Source organism: Neophocaena asiaeorientalis, unplaced genomic scaffold (assembly GCF_003031525.2).
Source record: "Neophocaena asiaeorientalis asiaeorientalis breed wild unplaced genomic scaffold, Neophocaena_asiaeorientalis_V1.1 scaffold59, whole genome shotgun sequence".
Classification (NCBI taxonomy): Eukaryota; Metazoa; Chordata; class Mammalia; order Artiodactyla; family Phocoenidae; genus Neophocaena; species Neophocaena asiaeorientalis.
The window spans coordinates 17,553,231-17,570,737 of NW_020174268.1; the positions used below are offsets into that span (position 1 = coordinate 17,553,231).

The 17,507-nt window shown below is 49.7% G+C and overlaps 1 protein-coding gene across 2 annotated transcripts in view; it reads right to left on the reverse strand.

Annotated features, from left to right (window-relative positions):
- MTUS2 (microtubule associated scaffold protein 2) overlaps positions 1 to 17,507 on the reverse strand; it is a 312,496-nt gene that overhangs the window by 6,407 nt on the left and 288,582 nt on the right. For both annotated transcript variants that reach the window (XM_024755523.1, XM_024755525.1), the window contains 3 exons: positions 14,625 to 14,839; positions 6,851 to 6,956; positions 3,563 to 3,636 (listed from right to left, as the gene is read on the reverse strand). In XM_024755523.1, the coding sequence (XP_024611291.1) occupies positions 3,563 to 3,636; positions 6,851 to 6,956; positions 14,625 to 14,839 (395 nt within the window). The remainder of the gene's footprint in view (positions 1 to 3,562; positions 3,637 to 6,850; positions 6,957 to 14,624; positions 14,840 to 17,507) is intronic.

The window sequence follows — 17,507 nt, forward strand, 5'->3', positions numbered from 1 at the left end:
GCCCTCCTGACCCCCATCCCAGCCCCCGCCCGCCACGGGGCTGCTCTGTGTGTGAAGGTGGAGAGAATGGAGGCGTGTGTGGGGAGGCCCGGGGCCCCAGCCCTGCTGCCAGCGCAGGTGCCACCACGCTGAGCCCTCTCCCCGCAGCCCCGGCCCTGACCGATGGCGGGCAGCAGAGGGAGCCGGGCAGAGCCTTGACGCCCAAGCAGAGGGAAGAGACGGTGCCTTGCTGGTGCCACGTATTCCAAAATTCTCCACCCCCATCACCACTTCTGTAACATTAAAACCCAGGGACTGAGGTCTTCCCGTGAACACTTCTGGCAAGAGAGATGGCCCCGCTCACCACATGTGAGCAGCTGGGTGCGGTCAACGATGGAACGGCACACGAGAGCACTGCCACATAGCACGTGCTGGCTCGACCGCTTTCTTGGCATCACAGAGAACCCAGTTTTGCAAACCATCCTTGGCGGGTTCCTTTTCCTTCTCTCCTTTTTTGTTTCCAGTTACTTCCGTTTCATTTCTAAGAAATAAAAGCCCCCCACGGTGCCATTAAGTGTGCATGCTGCTGCATGAGGGCAGGACAGTGTCAGTGGGAGCTGGAAGGCACATGAGCCAGTGTAAATCAGGGCTCAGGACAGCCGGCTGGGCCCCAGCACGCATGCGTAGAACGTGACTATAAAATGACTGGAGCGCTCCGTAGTTTAACCACTGTGTCCAGGTTTCCCCATCTGTAAAATGGGTAAGATAATACCTAACCCAGAGGATGGTGGTGAGCTAATACTTAGAACAGTACCTAGCATACAGTAAGTGCTCAATAAATATTAGATATTATTTTATTGCAAAAATTAAAATGACTGGAGTGCTGCCCACCTCCTATACAAGCCTCGTCAGAGCAAGCATTCCTCTCGAGCCTCTTGCCCTCCGTTAAAAAGTGAAACAGTGAAAAACTCAGGCAAGTACCATCTAGGTGGCATCTAAACGATCACACTGTGGTTTTTCTGCTTTCTTCGCCATCATTCAAAACAGATCCTCAGGTGCACAATGGTGCCCCAGCAATAAGACAGAACGTGCTGTTCTTCAACTTGGATTGGCTACTTTATGCCAAGGTAAGAGCACCAAGACCCAGCCGGTGACCTGGCCCGGCATGGACCACTTGGAGTTAACCAACGGCCCCGTAATAATGATGATGATGGCAAACGTAACAACGCCTGAAACTATTATAATAGCATCAGCTGCTGCCTAGTGCTCTATGCCCTTTACACATGATGAAATCAATTTATTTTTAAGGCAGGACCAGAAAATTTTTAAACAGAAAATTCTCTCTCTGCCCATCTGGGCCACTACCCCTCTTCAGTGTGCACGGTGCGTCTGCATTATACATTAACTAGATCCCCTTAGAAGACACAGGAATGCCTGCTCACCGGAAGAAAAAGCAATTTTCTCCTGGCGCCAGCAAGGTAACTCCTTAGGAGATAACATTCCTTTCTCAATCCTGTAAGGGGTCACGATGACCCACTACCTGCCCTGTTGGACTACGTACACTGTCAATATGTTACTTTGATGTAAGACCCTTTGTCTCAAAAATTGATATAACTGTGCATTGACCTCTAAGGGACAGTCCTTAGCGCTTTGTCTTTTAATCTTTAAAAAAAATTTAATACAATTTTTAAAGGTTACTATTTACAGTTATTACAAAATATTCCCCGTGTTGTACAACACATCCTTGAGCCTATTTACACCCAGCAATTTGTACCTCCCCTCCCCCATCCCTACGTGCCCTCCCCCCACTGGTAACCACTAGTTTGTTCTCTGTATCTGTGAGTCTGCTTCTTTTATGTTACATTCACTAGTTTGTTGTGTGTTTTAGATTCCACATATAAGTGACATCATACAGTATCTGTCTTTCTCTGACGTATTTCACTTAGCAGAATGCCCTCCAAGTCCATCCACGCTGCTTCAAACGGCGAAATTCCGTTCTTTTCTATGGCTGAGTAGCATTCCATTGTACACCACATAAAGACTGTCTCCCTGTGGTTCTAATCCTCAGGTTGGCTCAAATAAAATTCTCCATTTCTTTCTTGGATTGACTATTGATTAATGTTTTCACTGACACATATATTTCCCTTAAGCTGCTCACACTTTGAGGAAGGAATTGGCATTATCCCCATTTTACAGATGGGTAAACTAAGGTTTACAGCTTATGTAGCTGTCCAAGATTTCAAAGCTATTAAGAGAAGGTACAGTGGGGATTTAAACCTCAAACTCAAATCTTTTACCCCAAATCTGTTTCTCTAGCTGCCAGTAGCCCAAGGAGACTGGCCTAAGCAACTGTACCCACCTCACACCAGAAAATCTCCAGCTCAAATGGATTCTGCCCGTGAGTTACCACTAAAATGTGCACAGTTCATGACTGTGTGATGTGAGTGGCAAAGTGAAGACTCACGGATGAAGCAGAACTCTCCCTTCTTTTGGTTTTGGACTGTTTGGGGGTTTCTGATACATCACAGTATGGCTGTTACCTTCCCGGTTTGTGTTCCTTAAGGGTAATATATCTGGGTGGTGTGGGATGTGGGGTACACAAAGAAGTTTGGGGTTAATCTGCCAAGGATAAGCCACGCAGGGAGCACGTGGGCATCCACGGACCGATGGACCGGGGGTGGGTTTGCAGCAGGTGGTTTTTCCCATTTAAACCCTTGTGAATAGTGCACTCAATAGTGTGACACTCCATAACCCTAGATTCTTTTCTCGGCAGGGCAGGCTCTGTGCAAGAAACGCTGCCTGGGGAAAGTGAGCCACTGAAGAAACAAAACTCCTGCTCTTTGTACTAGAATTATGGTAATCACCTCCCAAATTTCCAGGTGTGAATGTCCCTAATATTTAAAAGGTAATCTTTCTATGACTGGGACGTCCACAGCTGGCAATGGAAGCAGGGCCACCAGCCTCCCCCTGGCTTCCCAGGCAGCCCCACTCTAGGGCTGGGGGCGGTCAACATCTTTTCAAAGAAGCAGCTGATCGGGGTCTCTGGAAGGCAGAGACCTCCATTCTCCCCTTCGAGATCAGAAGGAAGCCAGGGAGCGCCCCTGGCATCTGAGACCCACACTCTGTGTAGGTTTCAAGCGGGACGCCAAGAAGCTTCATTACATCTCCAGAGGATTGAAGTTGCTTTTACAATTCCCAGAACATGTCCTGTGATTTCTGCCCTACATGAGTCTCCTTACCCCGTTACCCCTGCCTAGAATGCTCTGCTCCCTAATCCTCCCCTTTCCCCAAACATGACTCTGACCGCAAGCACATGGGGAGCCGTCTCTCGGAACCCCTGTGGCACTAACGGTATTATTCATTCTGTGCAAGTATGTGTTACCTTCCGTGCTGGTCTGTCACTATTTGTATCACAGCTCTGAGTAGACAGAAAACTCCTTAAGGGCAGGGAGTAGGTCTTATTTACCCCCATATTCCAATGCTTAGTACAGGATCCAGTACACGGTAGGTGCTGGATAAATGTCTGCGGACAGGAATAACAATGCTGCCATTATCTTGATGCTGGAGTTAAGGAAACACTGACCTGTAATGACAGCCGCAGCTTTTCAAAATTTTCTTCCAATTCTTTCTTTTCAAGCTCGTGGGTAGATATCAGTTCTGGAGAGAAGACATCAAATTGTTAAGTTGATCTTTCTTTTGAAAAGGGATCAAACAAGATTCTTTTGCCAGGCTAAGACTAGTGACGTAGGTGAGTAAGGGACACCAGTATATAGCAGACTTAAGCCTAAAGAGACCTCTCCATTAGTTTGAAATTGTATGCAATGTTATTTACGAGAGAGGGAGAAAGGATGAGGAAGGAAATAGGAGAAAGGGCGAGGGTTAAGAAGAAAGAAAGGAGGGAGGGACGCAAACAGAGCACAAGCGCACACACGCACACACACACACACACACACACACACACTCACTTTTATACCCAGCTCTACCAACACCCTGGCCAAGTCAGATTCTCCATTCACAGCACTCACTGAATTCTCCAACTATTCCTAATGGTAAAACCACTAGGTAATTAATGTTAAATCTCCCTTTTCTTCCCTCCCAGGATCACTCTTCTTTTCTACCACGAAGCCGCAATCTCGGGCTGAAGCAGGGACCTTTCCAAGGAGAGCGGAGCATGGGCTTGCTGGAGAATGGACAGGTGAATGGGACCACTGCTGTGCCTGCAAAGTCACCTTGGCGGCCTCTGGGCCACACTCTGGAAACCACAGATGCTAGGATTTGCTTAAGCAAAGAGTCGATGTTAAGCCACTCAGAAGGAAGGACTCATTGGACTGGTTCCTCTTGGGGAGTTTGGAGCAATTCTATTCCGTGAAAAGTGTCATTCCAGTGATAATTTGCAAGATAGGCAGCAAGAGATGTCATGTAAGAGTTATTAAGCAAATGGATTCTGTTTTCCTCCAGATGGGAATAGTCTTATTAGCTGGGTGAAGCCCGTCTCATTCTAGCTACACAAGCAATTTGTTTTCATGTTATAACTGGAGAGAGGAAAGGTCTCATTAATCAACCTGGATCATGTGCTTAGCACAGAAGAGTACTGGAGACCAATAATTGTCATTCCGGCTGGCATAGGCTGCAATTAAGAAAAACTCTGTGGTTTCCATTGACCCAAATCTTTTAACTAATGAGGGTTAAAGGTCTCTTAGATATCCAGTTGTTATAGCTGAAATTTACATTTGGGAAAAAAGAAAAAAGTTTGTGCTTGTCTTATTGACATAAAATCAGGTGGGTTTCTGGTCTACCTGCCTTTGTCTGAATGATTACTTTTAATAGTCATTGACAGCATCATCCATAATAATGAAGTTTTTAGCTACCATTACATACGCCTACATTGTCTTCACATTATATGTAAGTCAAAGGCCCTGGATGTGGCGTCTAAGCGAGTCTTCATTAGTCAGAAAAATCTACCAAGTCTATTTATACGAAAATCCGGAAACAAAAGGCGACACTCATTGTAACATTTCCGTTCCTGTTCCCTTTCCTGAGACCATCTTCCTACAGTGTAGTGATGGGCTTTAGGGCATCTTCAGAGACCCTATACCTCACATGCAAAGAAAAGTCAGTATCTAGTAGGTGGCATAAACCATGGCGACTATCTATGTACTCATAATGTATTTCATTATTTTAAGGTCCTGACACTCTGTCCCATGCTTAAGACTGTGCTCTAAGAGAGTGCTTCTCCAATTCTGCTACATATTAGAATCACCTGGGGAGTTTTAAAAAATCCCGATGCCTGGGCTGCACCCCAGAGCAATTAAACCGGAACCTCTGTAATGGGAGCTACACATCAGTATTTTTTAAAAAACTCTCCAGGTGGTTCCAATGTGCATCCAAGGGTGGGAGCTGGTACTCTAAGCATGAGACACGCTCTCAGGAACAGGAAATGCATTTAACTAGTTCTCAGGAAATTCCTCTCCCTTGCGTCCAGCTTGGACTTCTCCACGTACGGGTGGTTCCCAGAGGCGGCGGGGTTGGCGCTCGAGGGCGTCACATGAGCATTGGTTGTTGCACAGTGGGCCTTGTTGTCTACAAAGAACATTTAAAAATAATTTTAAAACCCTGATACTCATTCTCAAAAGTTTAGAATTTATTAATCTATTGTTAAATTAATTGTTTTTCATATACTTTAACAATCAGCTGACTGGGGAGGAAAAAATGAGGAAAGGGGAAATTGAAAAACAAATTCTCTATATAACGTTAATGCACGTTAACGTGTAAAAAGCTTCTTTCACAGAGTCAAAATCTTAGTAGTACCTAGTTAAATGTTGTTGTTACAACCCACATAAAATCCTACGTAACCAAAGATAATTCAAAGTTATAAAAAATGTAAAAAGAAAGATCCTGAGAGTCCACTTACATCCATGGTGAATGTGGTCTGAGTGCAAGGTGTGGAGAGCCAGGCCCAGTCAGATGCTGGCGTGGCCCTGACAACACCACACCTGTGGGACGGTTATAAGGCCACAAAACAAGACAAAGCCCCGGATTTCTACACTTACTGTAGAACAGTGGGTCTCAAGCTTGGCTACCTGTTACATTCACCTATGAGCCTTAACAAGCCCAGGCTATAACCCAGACCAGCTACCAAATCCTGCTCTGGGACCAAGGCTCCCAGGGATTCCAGTATTCAGGCAGGGTTGAGAGGATCGGCTTCAGAGGAAAGTACAGTAGTAAGTCCCCTACAAAAGAACCTTCAAGCTGCGAACTTTCAAAGATGCGAATGTGCATTCCATCAACGTCAGGCGTGAGTGACACTGCAGCTGGCCCTCCGTCCGCTATTGCTGACGACCCTTCAGCTCTACCATCTCCCACCTCCTCTCTCCCCTCCAGTCAGTAACTCTTCTTGCCTGTTCGGGCAATGCCGGCCCCTGGATGCCAGCTGTTGTACTGGACTACTGTACTTTTCAAGGTACTGTACTGGAAGATTAAAAATGTTTTCTTTACTTTTGTGTTTGTTTTTTATGTATTACTTGTGTGAAAAGTATTATGAACCTATTACAGGACAGTACTATATAGCTGATTGTGTTAGTTGGGTACCTAGGCTAACTTTGTTTGACTTACGAACGAATTGGACATACGAATGCGCTCTCGGAACGGAACTCATTCATATGTAGGGGACTTACTGTAGTTACCGGGTCCTGGATTTCTCTCTTTTCTTAACCCAAGAAGCAACACAAAGGACAAACCAGGAAGGAAAGGAAGGAAGAAGGGAAAGGGAAGCAAGAGGGAAAGGGAGGGCTCCCCGTGTCTGCAGCCGGAGAGGATCAGTGCGCACAGCCCACCCTGCCCGCCCACCGCGCGCACCAAGCCTCGTAGCTACCTTGCACCTTGTGGTCGTGGTCATCCTGCAGGAGCGAGACGGCAACCGTGTGACTGTTTTCCATTTCTAGGAGAGCAGCCTCATGGCTGGCGGTGATGTCTTCCACCTGCAGGAGATCACAGCTCGGGTTACACAGAGAGCCGGGGACCGGGGGCTCCAATGGCCTCGCGGCTTGGAGGACCGAGGTGGACTGCAACGAGGGGAAATGTCAGTGGCCCAAACGTCAAGGGCAGGACACTCTGCTGTGATGGCGGCCACCCTCAGCCTTGTGCCGAGGCAGCAGAGCCAGGATCTGCTGGTGACGCGGGAGTCCCGGAGTCAGGGGCGGCGGGGCAGGGGATGTCACAGGGAAGTCACTGCCACAGCCCTGCCGCTCATGCAACGGGAAGCAGCTCCCCGGGTGGGGTGGGTAGCTGCCGAAGCCACCTCTTTACTGCCCTGGGCCCCCTCTGGACCATTTCCTTCCACCCCATTCCTTCCCCTTCCACCAAGCATTCCGTGAGGTAATAAGGGACAGAAGAGGGTCCTCCCCTACCAGATGGTCTGTTCTGCTTCCTGGCAGCAGGTGGGAGCTACAGCACGCGAGGTATCTGGAGGGAGCTAACATTTATTAAGCTACCCACTCTCGGCTTCTCCACTCAAGCCTCACAGCAATATGATAAAGTAAATGTTTTCATGTTCATTTCCCAGACGAGGAAACTGAGGCTCAGAGAGGCTTGAGGTGTTTTGCCCAAAGGCTAGTAAATGGCAGAGCCAGCAGTCAGCCCAGGGCTGTCTGACATCCACGGCGAAGCTCTGAAACATACTGCCCTTGCCTCCCCCAACAAGACCAGGAACCAGTGCCCAGGGACCCTCTCACCAGCCCCAAGGCAAGTGGGCAGGTGTGTGTGTGTGCTCACCACCCCTGCTCCCAGCCGCGAACCTGCCCCCCGGATCACGGTGCAGACCTCCCCCTGCCCAGGCTGTGGGACCTGCTCCCAAGAAGCTGCTGTTTCTCTGGCTGATGGTACATTTCCAGGAGTTTAATCACAGGTAGTGCAGCCAGCCAGGATTTTTTTTTTTTGACTTTTGTTTTTCATTATATATATATATTTTAAACATCTTTATTGGAGTATAATTGCTTTACAGTGGCGTGTTAGTTTCTGCTTTATAACAAAGTGAATAAGTTATACATATACACATATCCCCATATCTCTTCCCTCTTGCATCTCCCTCTCTCCCACCCTCCCTATCCACCGCCCCACCCAGGTGGTCACAAAGCACCGAGCTGATCTCCCTGTGCTACGCCAGCCCAGGATTTTTTATTTTCCCCCTTCCTGATCTCTGGCCCCACCACACACCTTCTAACTTTACTGCTTTTGTTACTTTTGTTGTTGCAGCTGTTATTTTAACTTCAAATGTATGACTTACAGGAGTCATGGCATAAGACGACCTCTCCCTGTGATAGCAAACCGGAACAATGTTTCTCCAAATTCTCTGTCGGTGACCCATTGTAAAAACACCATTGTACATTGTTACACACACACACACGCATACGCAGGGCGTGTGTGTGAAACCAAAGTTTCACAAAAGGACACTTTCCCCTCTTACCTGCAGTAATCTCGTTTTTAAATTTTTATTCTATGTTCCTTTGTTGTTTTTCAAAATGCAGTTACAAACCACTAAATTCATTTCACAATGTACTAAGGTGTCAAAACCTAGCATTTGAACAACACTGAACCAGCGCACCTGCCCATACCCTGAAGCTCTGCGGCGGACCGGCTCAGAACACTGTCCAGCCACCTCTCAGAGGGTCTCATTTCTCTGGGGATAATTCACAGGCTGATCTTTGATCTGTAAAAGGAGGAAGAACTCTTCACAAGAAAGGAAGCCCGCTTGTGAAGGGGACGCATGGGAGTGTTTGTATTTTAAAATGGGATAGATTCCCATTCTGGATACCATCATTGCTTGGGAAAGTTGGCCCGACTTCTCTCTCCTATGGTAAAAGGAAGTGTCATCCACTAAAACAGAAATATCACTGCCAAGACCAACAACGAACTTGACAGAGTTCGGAAAGCTGCATTACGCCATGAAAATGGACATGGTATGCGATGATTCACTTTTATCTACTGGCCATTCTTGATTAAACAATACTTCACTCGAGGCTCAGAGCTATGAATCCACTCAGCAGAAAGGCCGATTACCGCAGTTTTTAATTGTCCAAATCCTGTTTATATGAAGGTTTTTTTTATGGAATCTTTGTCCGAAGACTTTCAGTCTCTTGGAAAAACAAATCATTGGTTAAAAAAAATGGAACTGGTTTTCCTTACACTCCACTGGTGACTTCCGTTAGAAACAAGTACCCACACCTTGTTTGGAGGTATGTTAGTTCAGTATAAAGAAGAATCCTTCATCAGTCCTTAGTATGATTCTAATTTATTGGGTTCTTACCCAAATTGCCACGGGTGGTTTCAGAAAAGAGATGGATGCCGGGACTACGTTCCAGAAGAGTCCCTTTCGTCCTGGCGGTGGATCTGCTCTGATCAGCAAGGGTGGTGCTTCATCACATGCCCTCCTGGCTTGGTGGAGTCAGGTCTTTGATTTAGTGGTGATGGAATACCACACCCAATATACCAAGGATGATGTAAGGGTGTGATCTGTCTGTTACAGCCTCTCAGAGGGGCTTTTGGGGATGAAATACTGATCCCCCAATTCCTCCACATGCAATGAGAGGAAAGCCCAGGATGTTCTGAAGGAAACCAGTGAGAGTCAGTGAGCCAAAATCTGGGCATCATGGTCCTTACTCTCGAGTGATTTAGGTTTCTAGACATGCGTATGGTTTTTAAAGACTGTTCCCTCTACAAGGAAGAGGCCGTGCACTGTTGGCCGTCCCCTTTCTTATCCCAGTTTCAATCCCCATGGCTTCTCCTCTATGGCTCTAGGCTTCTTTCCAGAGCACGGGGCAGCAGCCCGTCCGAGCTCTCAGCCTGAGAAGACCTCCAGGTCGGCAGGCACTTGAGGGGATTCAGACAAGTTGACCCAAGGGACACACAAGATATGTTTTGCGTTGTAGATCACCAAAAATGAGACAGAGGCGCTAAACCATTATCCGGCCACAGCAAACTTATGCTGGGTGAAGCTTCATTTTCTTCCTTTTAGAACCTTGGGTGCCCCCGTCCCCCCAAAATCTCTGCTGGGCCAGCCTCCTCCCTCTTCCAGGAGGACAAAGTTCTGAGCTGGCTGCGGAGGTCTGTCCATGTGCCCATCAAGTAGTCCCAGGGGTACAGAGCAGCAGCTGGTCCCTGCACCAGGCTCTGTTCCTGCAGCTGTTTGCTGTTTAGCTGAGTTCCAGCAAAGCAAAGGGCTGGGAAGCCGCCCTCTCCGATGGGTAAGAATAGAGCTGTGGGCTTACTTCATTCAGCCATTTGCAAAATGCAATTATGGGAGCCTTCGGCAATTCACTGAGAGAAGACTTCCATTTAGAATGAAGACGCATGGGCTTTACATTGTCTTGGCTTTCCTCATTAAAGAAAACCAGATTAAACTCCCATTCGCCCCCATCTGTGACGTGTCTTCCTATCTGATGAGACAGAGGGAGCTGCCCCTGCCTTTTCTCTCCAGGGCTCTCTGAACGACTCTCCTTCCGGATAACGAGATGACTCACCATCCCTTCTGTCCCTGCATCCCTGCTACATCATCCTGGGTACTGACTCGGAGCAGGCAGCCAGCCCTGCCAGAGCTCCTGGGCTGACTTCATGCCCCTCCGGGCTGTGCCTTTGCCCCTTTGCCGCCCACTACGTGGGCAGGTGTTCACAGAGGCTTCTATCTACCCGGCTCTGCCTCTTTCCAGTGTCCGGAGGCTCTGGGCTGCGATGGGCGGGGCTCTGGCGCTGGAAGATAGAGGGGCCCTCGGGACCTCATTCTATTTGATTAGAGAGTGTGGTTTCGCTGATGGCAGCTGTGCACCTGCTCTGCGGGACGAATATGGGACAGAATGCGAGATGATGGCCGAAGTGGCCTCTGCACGGTCTGATTAAGCGTGGGCACGCTGGGCCTCCCAGTTAAGTCTAAAAGGATGATTTCTTTAGGAAAGGTTACAAAGTGTGTCCCGGATATGAGACAAAGCCAACGTAAACGCCAAAGGCTGAACACCACTGCTCCTCTGGAAAGGAGTCTGCTCAAAATGCAGAATCCAGAATGCCTTTAGGAACCAGGGGGCCCTGCACGAGGGGCTTCCAGGCCGGGTCAGGGAGAGAGACAAACTGCCACAGGGTCTTGGAGGGAGAGGGTCAAAGGTCACAAATCTGATCACTAAACACCAGGCTCCGTGGGCGGGCGAGTACATTTGGAGCAGAAAAGGAAAAGCATTTGTGTTTACCTTGAAAAATCTGTTTCGTGTGCCCTGAGATAGGGAAGCTTGGGAAATCTGGCTTCTGTTAATGTGCGGCTAGCTCTAGAATGAGCACTGATTTGATGAAACACCTTTATAATCCGACTTTTAAGATAAGAGTCCTAGCATATCTTTAAAGGCACGTAAGAAAGCCAGGAGGCCAGGCCACGCCCCTGCTCACACCCTAACTTGTCTGCAGGGCTAAAGAAGGAGGCCCTGCACATCCCCCGACACCAGACAGCTGCAGCTCTGGGCCCTGGGAAGCCCCAGTCCGTGACTCTGATTCCATTAGCGCGGGGTGCAGGCAGGAGGAGTGCTTTGCCAGAAGCTCCCCAGTGACTCCCATGTGGAGACAGAGAGAGAAAGACGGTCTCTGCCGCTCGAGGCAAGTGGACGGCTGGATCTTCCTAGGGGCATCCTGCGGTAAGGTCAGAGGTCAGCCGGCCTTCTAGAGGGAGTTTCTGATCGGAGGAAAGCCTCAGAAAATCCTGCGTCAGAACGGAAGCAGCCTCCGCGCTGCCGGCCAGGGCACCGGGGCGCCAGGAGAGGCCCCATTGGTGAACTTGAGTTTTAAGGCTCGAGATGGCAGGATCTATGGGTCAGCCTTGCCGAACGCGACTGTCCCCCACAAAGAGGCCCTGAGTGTGGAGGGTCGGCACAGATTGCTGGAACCACAGACCTTCCAGATCCCCACTGCGGCCAGGCACCGAGCCCCCTCCTGGACCAAATACATGAGCATTTACTCTACCTGGAAATTATAATATGGCTTGATGTACATTTCACCTTCTTCCTGGTTGCCTGTGCGCTCCCTGCTGGAGAAGCTGAAGGTCAAGACAACAGCCAACATCCAGCGGCAGGAGCAGAATCAGGGGCCTGAATACTACATAGATTTCAGCCACCCATCCCTCCCCTGCCCCCAACCAGTGGGTTTCTACTACGTAGATTTCAGCCACCCATCCCTCCCCCTGCCCCCAACCAGTGGGTTTCTATAGGAAAGATGTACTCGGATGTAAAGCGTGCTGATGCTCTTCCCACCATAAAGCTTTCCCTCATCCTCCCATCTGCAAGGACACTCTCAGTTCCTAAACACAGAATCTGTATTTCCCACTCAGTATTACAGTTTCTGGAGAAACTGCCTCAGAACTTCCCTGGATCTGTAACCCGAGGCTACGGAACAAGCAAGTCCACATTTTATAAATGTTGGCACCTCTTGCAGTGTGCCGTCATGAGGCCGTGTGTGCGGTGGGCCTTCACTGACTATTCTTTGCTTAGATGGATGAATAACCAAATGAATCACTTTAGCTGTAAAGGATCAGGGAGAACAGGATTCAGAGCTCTCACGAGACAGAGCACTTTAAAAATATACATAAGCAGCTCATGTAACTCACTCTCAAGTGGAAAAGTCAGGGCCTCCAATCTCTCCCAGTATGAAATCTTTAAAAGGCCGCTGTCCCAGCTCCAAGGCAGATGAGGCCACACCCCCCAGCACATGCTCCTGCACCGACAAAACGTAGCGAGGTTCTGCCCCGGCTCCCTCCACTGGCGGATGGGCTCCGCTCGGCAGTGGCCCTGGCTTCCCGGTTTCCCACACACGACACCCCAGCATGAGCGTTTGTTCAGAGGCTCATCCTTCTGCCAGGGGACTACCTCCTGCCCTTCCTTCCATCTCTTGGCATCTTCTCAACCAACCCAGAACTTTGGACCAAAAGTCAGTGAATATGGGTATAAATACATTCTTTGTGTAAAACTGGGAATGAATAGCCCCAGGATACAGGGCATAGAACAAGCCAATATCTGCACCAGGTCTGAGCTGTATCAAGGGACCACGAAGCAGGTAAGACTAAAGACGGCAGCCGTGCAAATGTCCACTTAAAGCCAGCTGAGAAGCCAAGATGCTGAAGGTTCCACCTCTAATCTTAGCCCAGCAGGTAACCTTAGCTGTAACCTATCTGTCTCCCAGCCTCTAAGTCTGTACCACCTCAAGCAGGCAGATGCGTCTGGTTTCCACGGGCCTCTAGAAAAAGGAGGACGACTAACACAAGATGCTGAATAGAAGAAAGTGCTGTCAAATAGGAGATCGTTTATTCCAACAATAGCACTTATTATGGCTCTGAGATTTCTCCCATGCCCGCTATGATCCACAAGCCTCTGGGGACCAGCGCCATCCAGATCACCTACCGGGGAGGCAGCCCAAACGTTCATGATAGTGAAGGGCCACTCGGCACCAGCCTGAGATGTAAAGTGAGCTCTTCACAAATGCCAGTTTACCTTAGGGATACCACGAGCAGACTAGGGGTAACGATACACAATTAGAAGGTGGGCATTAAGGCGTCAGAGCCTTGGAGACTTAGGAGGAAGAGAAGAGGGAGGGGCATACGAGCTCTCTGGGAAGCAGAGTGGTCTCGTCTTCACCTGCCTGTCACACCGGCGCCAACACGGTAACAGACACGGCAGCTGGCCGTGGGGATGGGCACGCCAGGCTCCTACCTGCTTGCAGGCTGACAGACTCCCTGGGAATTCTTCCCCAGCTATGCCAGGATGAATGACCCTCTCTAGGAAGACTGCTGGGCTAAGGTTAACGAGCGGAACCCTTCTTTCATTCAGCAAATACACACTGAAGACTCGCTCTGTGCAGGCAGGCAGTCCTGTGCCAGAGATTTAGCAGTAAACCTGGCAGAAAACTCTAGTTCAGTGCTCGAGAGCACGGACCCTGGGATCAGACTGGGTCCAACCCTGGCTCTTTCATGAGCGTGAATGCTGGCAGGTTATTTAACCTCCGGGTCTCAGTTTTCTCACCTGTAAAATGGGGACAATAATGGTACTCCCTCTAAGAGTTATCGTGGGGGTTAAATGAGTTAGTACATGTAAAGAGGGAAGAGCAGGGCCTGGCACACAGCGCGTGCTAGATACACATGTGTCTGTCATCATCACTGTCCTTGTGGAATACGCAGAAGATCAATAGGGCACAAAGTAAAAGTTCTCATTCATTAGTAGTAGTAAGTGCCGAGGAAAACTAAACACGAAGAGTGTGCGCAACGTGGGGAAGGAGCTGTGATTTTGGATCAGGAAAGGCCTCACTGAGAAAAGTCTGCAAGGGAGGGAGAGGGAGCCATGGGGTTTCTAGAGGGAGAGCATTCCAGGCAGAGGGCACAGCGAGCAAAAGCCCGGAGGTGGGAGTGTGCCTGGGAGCACAAGGCAGGGAGACCAGAGTGGCTGCCGGGGACGACGGGAGGGGACAGAGGAGAGAAACGAGGTGAGGAGAGCAGGCTTGACCGGAAGCTCACCTGCTTGCTGCACGGACTCCTGGTCAAAGCGGCTCCCCTCCACCTCCCACCCACGTCTCCCGACGACGACGACGACGACGACGACGGCAGGGACAGGGCCCGGGCCGGGGCGCAGACTGACCTGCCGCTGGTGCTGACACCCAATCCGCAGCAGCTGTGTGCGGTGCTCCTCCTGGAGCTGGGCCACCTCGGTCTCGAACTGCAGCTGCAGCCGCCGCTCCAGGTCGCGCAGCTCGGCCTGCTGCCGCCAGCCCAGCCTGCGCACCTCATCCTCACAGCGCCGCTCCAGCTCCGCCTTCTCTCTCTGCAGCTTCTCGCACTTCGCCGCATGGAAGGCTGGGGACAGGGAGAGCGACACTTAAAAAACTGGCCAGGATGCACCGAAAGCGCTGCAGCCCCCACGAGTACCACATCAAGGTGGACGTAAGGACCAAGGCCAGGTCCCCATCCTTCTGCAGAGCTTCACCGTTTGTCAAGTGCTTTCCTCCCTACCACATTTGATCCCCAACACAGACCCTGGATGCTGGGGTGAACCTGGGCCCTGGGGAGCTCCGGCAACCGGCCCAAGGTCCCACTCAGCGTGTGAAGCATGAGCTGCGAAGGCAAATCTGGGCTTTCTGACCACAAGCCGCATGTTTCTGCCACTGGATCAGGGCTCGCTGAGGGTCCACAGACCATGGGCATCACAGATACTGGGTGCTTGTTACAAATGCACGCTCCTAGGCACACCCTGGTGGATCAGAAACCCCAGACAGGAGCCCAGCACGTCAACTCTTCACAAGGGCCACGGTGACTCTTACACCCATCAAGGCTTGAGACCTGGGCACGCCCGGAGGCTGGAGACAAGACGGGATGCACGGGATTCTCTCCAGGCTGACATGCTGAATGGGACAATGGCAGAGGAAGTGTGCGTGTGGGTCCTTTCAGTGACCGAGACCTCACCAGCAGCATCCTTCCCCACTGGAGGAAGGACGGGTAACCACTCAACGCCCCTTTGCACGGGTGGGTCGCCCTGCCGCAGTTCTGGTTTGCTTCGCGGGGAGGGGCTGCGACAGCACTTAGAGTTCGTGCCTCCCCTGGGCCAGAGCGGACTGCTCTCGTTTCAAAGTCTCTTCCTCAACTGCAAACTGCTTCCAGGAAGGAGAAAGCCTTCCTTGACAATCTAGTCTGTTTAGGTCCCGTGGAGGCGATGGTGCATACGCACGCAGACATCAAAGTGGACGGACACCTCACTTACTCCACAGAGACTGGGGCCTCCACGCTCCCTGCTCTGTGCCGCAGTCTGGGGAGGCGTGTCGTTTACCCTGAAGTTGAGTGAGCAGTATCTGTACTGGCTCAGGATAATCTGCACACTAGGGGTGGCTGTTACGATCAGGACCATTCATCCGAGGTAGTTACCTGGCATTTGAAACACCCTAACCAGAAGGCCCACCCTAAAGGCGCAGCTAATTCAAGGCTTTCTTTGCCACACTCGGCTCTCAGGGAGTTTGTTAATTAGCACAGGGGATGTTTAAAAACATTTGTTCCCTGGCGAAATGAGCTGTGGACGGGCTGGATCTTGCCCTGTGTGCACAGCGTGTAAGAGTCTGGCCAGCCCAGCAGCCTAACACTGTCCCCAAAGGCCTTCTTGGTCCAGGGCTTCAACTGGCCCTGTGTCCTGTGTCCCATCATTTGTTGGAGGATTCTGACACACAACCGTGAAGAGTTGTTAGGACGTGCCAGTGTAATCAGGGTGTACTGAGGGTGGGTGGTGGGCACCCCCATAGAGGACACACCGTCTGCAGGGAATTTTAAAGCAATAACCACACTGACTTGAAAAGCCCTCTGCTTTTTGCTGTCACCTGTGCCAGCAACTCTAAAGCATGTTGGTGAAAAAATACTCCTCCAAAGTTTTTGGTTGGTCTACATTCTAAGCAATTGCTACAATTACCGTCGAGGTTTTTAAAAGCAATTTTTGTATTTAAAAAAAATCACAAACAGAGAAAAGTCGGAAGTACGGTACAAGGACATTATTGTCCAAATGACGTTTTCCCCCTGAACCATTTGAGAATCAGAGGCTGACTGCTGTCTCATCAACCCCGAATCCCTTAGTATATATTCCCTACAAACAAGGACATTCTCCTACGTAACCACAATGCAGTCATCAAAGTCAGGAATCAACACTGATCCAACAGTGCCCTCCAATGCTCAGACCCATTAAAATTTCACCAGCTGTCCTAATAATGTCCTTTCTAGAAAAAGGATCTCGTTCTGAATCACGAGCTGCATTTAACTATCCTCACTCTCCTTTTGTCTGGGATACTTCCTCAGTCTTCCCTGGATTTTCAGGACCTGGACACTTTTGAAGATGACAGGCCAGTCTTTCCATTTGGCCTCTCTGAGCTTTCCTCATTATGACATTCAGGTCAGGTAGGTCTGGCAGGAATATCACAGACTTGGCACTATGTGCTTCTCATTTGAATATCAATCACATCATCTTTAAAATGAAATTTCTTTTTTCTAATTGTTTATAGAGTGATCAGGAAAATTAGGCTTATGACTGATTATCACAACGTTATCCTGAAAATGATTTTGTGGTATAGAGGAGGGAGTGACACAAATGCTAGGTGTCAAATATGCTAGGGATTCCCTTGAACATATACCTTATTGTCACACCTGCTGTGAGTAAATCTTTCCGGTCAGGTATAGGTACCTCAGGACAAATGGTTGGGCGTGCACCGGGCTTCCCACCACAAGTAGTGAAAGGGCGTTTTGCTCGATCGCTAACAAACACAGCAGGAACAGCAGACTCGGGCTGAGGCCTTCTGGTCCCTGGTAGTGAGGTCACGGGAGGCTACAGTCCCCACAGAAAGAACCTACCAGGAGCTAAAGGTCACAGTGGCTCAGGCCTGGAGGTGGTGGTGAGGAATCACCTGTTCCCAGGAGTCTGAGCCCCAGCTGAAACAGAGCTCCAGCTTTCCCCAAAGACCCTCCAACTTGGGGAAGTTATTAGAATTTCACCAGG